This window comes from Rhopilema esculentum, chromosome 12 (assembly GCF_057945365.1).
Source record: "Rhopilema esculentum isolate cy_ngs chromosome 12, ASM5794536v1, whole genome shotgun sequence".
Classification (NCBI taxonomy): domain Eukaryota; kingdom Metazoa; phylum Cnidaria; class Scyphozoa; order Rhizostomeae; family Rhizostomatidae; genus Rhopilema; species Rhopilema esculentum.
The window spans coordinates 6123505-6129971 of record NC_142826.1 but is presented as its reverse complement, the minus strand read 5'-3'; the positions used below and the strand labels follow the sequence as shown (position 1 = coordinate 6129971).

Genomic DNA, 6467 nt, shown 5'->3' with positions numbered 1-6467 from the left:
CTGGGCGCGGACCGAATCCGAACCCGGATCAAAACAAGTCGGTTTGCTCTGTAGTGCTGATGCTGAATCAGGGCCCGCGCCAGGAATTTGAAAGTGGGGGTCAAGGCTAAAATGTAGGGCCCAAGGCTTCTTACCCCTTTTACTGCAGCTTTAAAACTACTTGCTTCGCAAAAAGTGGGGGCCATGGCCACTCCGCCCCCCCCCCGGTGGCAAGGGCCCTGTGAACCCATGTATTTATTTAATTCAAGAATAAGAACTGCAATATAAAGGAAATAATGATAAGAAAAATGAATTCAAATTTTATTGAATATTCAAATATGAAGTCTTTCAAAAAAGTGCTGGCACCAATTTGAGTCAAGTGTTTGTATACAGGGCACAACAACTGATCTCTCTAAAAGACACCGGAAAGTCGTCACCAACACAAGATTGGTTCTACCTTAATATAGCCTTGCCACCTTTAGAGAGGAGTGTTGTTTTGTGGAGAAGAAGGTGGAAATCTTCTCTTGACAATGTTAAGGCTCGCATGAATCATGTACTCACCAAAACACTTATAGCTATCTAGATAATGACAATTTATTGTTTTACGGATTTTTGCTTGGAAAATGGTTGAGCGAATATCTACGGAACTAAGTCTCGAACAATTTCAAGAAAGATACCTTCGTTTAAACAAACCCTGTGTGTTCTCTGGAAAGTTCACAAAGGGCTGGCGCAGTAGAATTGAATGGGTAAAAGATGGGAAGCCCAATGCCAAATACTTGTCTGATAATTTTGGTAATTGTGATTTTTCGAAACAGCAGTTCTGTTCCTAAACTTAGTTTCGTGCAGCAAGGAAGGGATTGCAAGAAATGAATTGAGGAATATTTTTAGAGTCAATAGACAATAATTGATGACTATGTTCGATTTGACATAAAATTAAAAGCAATTTTTCAATTTATTTCATTGCATGATAATTTCTCCAGAACGAAACCTTTGAAACTTTGAAAGTACCCAGTTTGCAGAAATATGACCGTTTTTGGCAAGATCTTGGGTATACTGACAGACATGCACCTCAGTTGCGGGTGGGCAAAAATGCCAAGTGGGCAAGAACTATCAAGGTTTCTGGATTAAATTTCATTCAGCTAGTTTTTAGGTGTGCCCCTAACAATACCATGTCTGCATCTTGCGTGTGCCACCACCATGCTCTGCATACTGAAAGAGATCATTACCTTAATCAATATATGGTTCAACCTTCCCATCAATGACGTTTAAAATGTTGACCAAAATGCCAAAAAAATCAAAACAGAAACAACAAACAAACGAACTCCTAATGCAATATGAAATGACAAAAACATCTGCTTTTGCATACTTTCTGGTAAAAGTTACTAAGCTTTATGCTTGTAAGTTTTTTCTGATATATGATAAACAAATAAAACAAATTTTCTTAAATGTTTTATTTAGGGGATTGCATCATTCCAGTTGCAGATTGTAGCAAAAGGCATTTTAATGCTCATGAGAAAGAAGAAATGACTTTCAAGCAGTTTCTAGATTATTGGGTGCAAGTTATAACAAATTCAGGTTGGAAAATTATACCAAATTTTATTGCCCTTCAGGAGCTTAGAAAAGTTTATACTCTTCCTTCATAATTTAAAGCAGCTTTAATAAATCCCCTTTTTGTTGGATTTCCTGATTAAGTTGTTGCAATCCAAAAACAGTGCTGGGCTATGCAATTCAAATGAGTGTCAACGCAGAAAAGCAGCTAGGCAAAAACACTTTGAGAGAGTAAATTTTAAGAATTTTTTCATTTATATCTGTAACTTTATGTCATTAATCATTTCAAATAACCACTTTTTGATAACTGACCGATTTCTTTTGGCAGCTAAAACTTTCTTTGGTCAAACTTAATTCTTGATATTGTTATTTTAGTCGTAGATGACAGATTGCTTTATTTAAAAGACTGGCATTTTCAGAGGTAAATTTAAGCACAGCTGTGATGAGTCACAAATTTGATGGAAGTTTGGATTTTAATCAGTTTTTGTCTATGAATTTGAGAAAGAATGTCAGGTGATGTCTTTCCTATGTTGCATAAAGAATGTTTTTTTAATTATTTGCTTTTTGTATCTGATTGTTTTGGTGATTTCAATGTTTTGTTAATTTTTCTGTATCATGGTCTAAAATAATTGTCCTTCAACTCTTTGACTGTATGATTTTTTTTCTCTCTAAATTGCATGTGTAGAAATTCATTCACACACATATTTTATGAGCTGTTTTTTTAAAATTATGAAATCTTAAAATGACTGGTATGAGATATCTAAACACTTTTTGTTATTCTAGATATAAATGTAATATCAGACTTTTAAATACTGTTTTTTTAGAGAATACCCTGATTACAGAGCTTACGAAGTTTTAGAATATTTTCAAGCAGATTGGTTGAATGAGTGGTATGATCAAAACACATCAACAACTGATGACTACAGATTTGTTTATATGGGGCCTAAAGGTACATGGTAAGTCTGAATTTGCTTATGGTGAGTCTTAAAGGTACATGGTGAGTCTCAATTTGCATATCATACATCTTAGTTGACTGCTTTTGTATCCAAACTAGTTGTCATTTTATATTGAAGAACAAAATTGTAGATATATTATTTACCTGACTTTTTTTATTCTTGTATCTGACAGGACATCATTTCATGCTGATGTACTGAGGTGTGTTTAACATTTGCCAGATTATGTTATCTATATAATGTTTTAGAATTATAATCCACAAATGTTTCAGATCACATCTATTTCATCACATCTATTATTTTTGCAATTTTTGGGAATATTTATTAAATTATTCCCGGATTATTATCTACATCTTGGTATACTTTTTCCAACTAGTATTGAGCTTTGTCAATAAGTCTCTCTTAGTTAAGTATAAACAGCTCAACTACATTGGGCTTTGCTAGACATTGTGCTCATTGGCAGTTTCTTAAATATCCCATTTTCCAGCAAGCTAGTTGAGCCGTCCTGTATTTGCCAACCAAGTCTGAAAATTTGCTGATGATGCACCCAAACTTGACAATACCTGATGATGCACCCAAAAAGGGTGCCATGCTCCACCACAGTAGTGTCCCTGCAAGTAATGGGTTCTAGTGATGAAATTAATTTCTTCATTAATTCCCACCCTCGTGAATGCCTCAAATGATAATTCCTCTAATTTTTCTCTTTTAAGATCTTATAGTTGGTCTGCAAATATATGTGGTAAAAAGAAGTGGTTAATATTCCCTCCTGGAGAAGAAGAGAATCTGAAAGATTTGAATGGAAATTTGCCATTTGATGTTACCTGTAATGAACTGAGTGATAATAAGAAATATCCTAAGTTTCACAAGGCAGTGAAACCAATTGAAATTATCCAGGAGGAGGGTGAAATTGTCTTTATTCCAAGGTAATTGCATTTTTGTTCAACCTTTCTGTAAAGTTTTGCATTGTAAGATTTTATTTCCTATGCAAATATTAACCTACATTCCAATTATTAGGTGCCTTTTGAGCATTTATTTGAGACAATCTCAGGCAAAGTATCATGTAAATAGAAAGTGTGAATTTTCTGTCAATATTCATTTTCTTTTTAGCTGCTGGCATCATCAAGTTCATAATTTGGTAATTAATTTTTTAATTGCTTGTTTGTTCTTCATTTCATCATCAGTCTAAGTGCACATATTTTTAAGATATGAAAACATTATCAATACAAGGATCTATAAAGGATAATTTACTAATTAGGAACTTGTTATTAGTCTAGCTTATTCTGGGCAAGTGTGTCGTGGCTGTGGGGAAGGGGGGCCATGGCCCCTTCTGCTTTCAAAATTTGACAGATTTTCGGAAAAGTTGTTGGAAAACATTGCTTTGTCAGAAAATTTTCAACCTTGATCTATGGGTAATTCTCAAACTTTTAGCAAGATAAATTATTTGGACTAAAGAACTTACCGTAATTTCGAGAGGCAATTCACTTTTGTAAAGAAAATACTAGATTTCCACAAATCAAAATTATTTCTCAGGATTTAGCAATTCCTACCATATAGCGATTTGCTGCTCAGGTTTTGTCAGTTAAAATCCGAATCTTCCAGGGCCAAATTTAATTATGGAAGTCAAGATTGGTTATGAATTATATCTTTATTAGATATTGAAGACCGGTACAGTGCAAATTTTGTGTCTATCGCCAGATTTTTTGAAAATATTTTCCCAGATTTGCGTAAGATATTATCAGTTATATTGCGTAAGATAAAACAAGGAAGAAATCGATCAAAACCATCGCTTTCCCCAGTGGATAATTAATTTAAGGATAAGATTTTAACATTAAAATTAGCTTCAAAGATTACGATTTTCAGCGAATCTGAAGCATTATATTATAAAAAATTTTCCATGATGCCGCCTCAGGTAGTCATTTCATTTTACCCTTGACCTAAACTACGGATGTTAGGGACGTTCACTGTAAGTATAAAGAAACAGAGGAAAAATAAAAGTACGTGTTAATTATTTTTCCAGCTAAGGCAAAAGTTATCATTTTTTCCTGACTTACTCCTCGCTACACACTTACATAAATGCTTCTATTTGATTTATCTAAATCAAAGAAATTTTGTCGGAAAATTTTTCTTTCTGGCCCCTCCTAAAATTCATTCGCCACGACGGCCCTGATTCTGGGTCTCAAAGTCCCAACCGAACCTGTGACCCAATGTTATAGTGATGGCCTTCAAAGTAGCGTTAAACGTTTTTGTTTTGATTTGATTGGTTTAAATTTTTTGTAGAAGGAACCTCAAAGTTTATACTTTCCCTGCATAGCACCTTTTTTCCCTGCATAGAGATAAGATCAATTTTATTTTATAGACATGTGCTGCTCTTAGCCTGCACATGTGAAGAACCTAATTATCATTATTATTACCAATATTACAAGTTTTTTTCTTACACCAGGAAAAAATCCCAACTTGTTCGACTTCTGCCGATTGCTGTTATAATCATAACCAAACTATCAAACGTAAAATATAGGCGTATCTTTCTATCTGTTTTAGGACCATACTATTTCAATAAACCACAACTGGACAAATGCATATGGAATAAATTTTGTGTTTCGACACCTTAAAGCAGAACTTCTTTTGGTAAAATGCAGTTTCCTACAACACTTTTTACTTTGATACCTTGCTGTATATAATCAAGCCTGAAGTTTTCATTATAAGATACTTAAATTACTAAATTAATCTTGTCTTTTTATTCTAAAAGACAATGCCTATCTTATCTTACAATGCCTACTTAAAACGCTTGCTTGTAATTTTGAGAAACTTCTTTTACAGGTGGAGAAGGAAATATCAGAATTCAGAGGAACAGATGGGTGGGTTGACCAATGCCAGGTACTGATGAAACTAAGCTTAAGCTGTTAGGTTCGAAATATTGTTATATCCGACTTCTGATAACATTCAATATTTGAGCATGTAAATATTTCTAATGTTTATAGCCATGTTTATCTTCAACACGTGTTCAATGCAAAAGTCTCTCTAATAGAATCTAAACTGGCCAATAATCTTCTATATTTAGTCAAGCATTGTATTAATCTGAGGGAATCTCAAATTTCCCAAGTTCTGAATTCACAGGAGAAAACCACCTTTCAATTTTTGTATCGCACAGTGTATAACAGCTGTCCTATCATAAGGAATCGAAAAAGAAGAAAAATTATTAACGATGAAGGGTTATGCCTGAAAAGTTTTATCCTACTATTCATGGCTATACGTTTTATTTAATCGTCGTTTTCGTGCATACTCAAGAAATTCTAGCCACACGGACAAACAATGGATACATCTATAATTTTTCTAAATATATTATTATTTTTGAGTTTCAGTCTCATTTATTTTTGGTCGTGTTGTTCTTGGTAGCTTGCAGAGTCAGGCTTGTACCTTTTATAACTGATTAGATGATTTAACGAGTCTTGTTAACATTTTAGTTATTACTCAAATGCACTGCTGGGTTAGATTACGAACAGTTTATCAAGATGTTGGTTGATCTCATGGAGCCTCGGTTTACAATTCTAAAGTCGTTTACAAGGTTGAAAGAGAAAGCTGTTAGAAGGAGTGAAACTGATCATCGTGGGTCAATGGAAGTAATAGAGGCCTGGTTCCGGCGATTGAAAATCACATGTATTCCAGGAGAGCATTTGAAGATCGGCAAGGAAACATTTTCTGAGCCCGTGGGTTTGCTGTTTGAGCAGCAAGATATCAAGTGTAAAATGAAGAATGTAATTTTTGACCTTGAACAACTCGTAGAAGCATTTCACTCGACGTACCTTGAAATAGCTAACGACGAAATCATCAGTCGGATGAATGGATTCGTAAATTATGTTAAAGAGGTTTCCAGTTTTGTAGAAAGGTATTGTAAATAATAGAATTTTTGTAAGATGAAGTTTTCCTCTGGACAGCTCAGCTTATGTCATTTTAAAGGGTCAGGTGTTCACAAGCATTCTAGCACACACT

The 6467-nt window shown here is 34.2% G+C and overlaps 1 protein-coding gene across 3 annotated transcripts; it reads left to right on the top strand.

Annotated features, from left to right (window-relative positions):
• The first annotated feature begins 433 nt into the window (after positions 1–433).
• On the top strand, positions 434–6411 carry LOC135681112 (2-oxoglutarate and iron-dependent oxygenase JMJD4). 3 transcript variants are annotated; one of them, XM_065195411.2, is made up of 10 exons: positions 434–771; positions 1438–1554; positions 1903–1948; positions 2352–2483; positions 2656–2682; positions 3191–3403; positions 3588–3615; positions 5019–5105; positions 5298–5335; positions 5942–6118. In XM_065195411.2, the coding sequence occupies exons 1-10, from the start codon at positions 603–605 to the stop codon at positions 5967–5969; spliced, it is 885 nt and encodes a 294-aa protein (XP_065051483.2). In that variant the 5' UTR covers positions 434–602; the 3' UTR covers positions 5970–6118. The 3 variants fall into 3 exon arrangements, with proteins under 3 accessions (XP_065051483.2, XP_065051481.2, XP_065051480.2); XM_065195408.2 differs by having other exon boundaries at positions 438–771; positions 5298–5354; positions 5942–6411; XM_065195409.2 differs by lacking the exon at positions 1438–1554 and having other exon boundaries at positions 436–771; positions 5298–5354; positions 5942–6411.
• The last annotated feature ends 56 nt before the right edge of the window (positions 6412–6467 follow it).

Excerpts from the sequence above, each read along its gene's own strand:
- LOC135681112 (XM_065195408.2), top strand. The coding sequence starts at position 603 with ATGGTTGAGCGAATATCTACGGAACTAAGTCTCGAACAATTTCAAGAA. Across the intron at positions 1,949-2,351 it reads AAAGACTGGCATTTTCAGAG|AGAATACCCTGATTACAGAG; the intron begins GTAAATTTAAGC and ends CTGTTTTTTTAG. Across the intron at positions 5,355-5,941 it reads GGTGGGTTGACCAATGCCAG|TTATTACTCAAATGCACTGC; the intron begins GTACTGATGAAA and ends TTAACATTTTAG.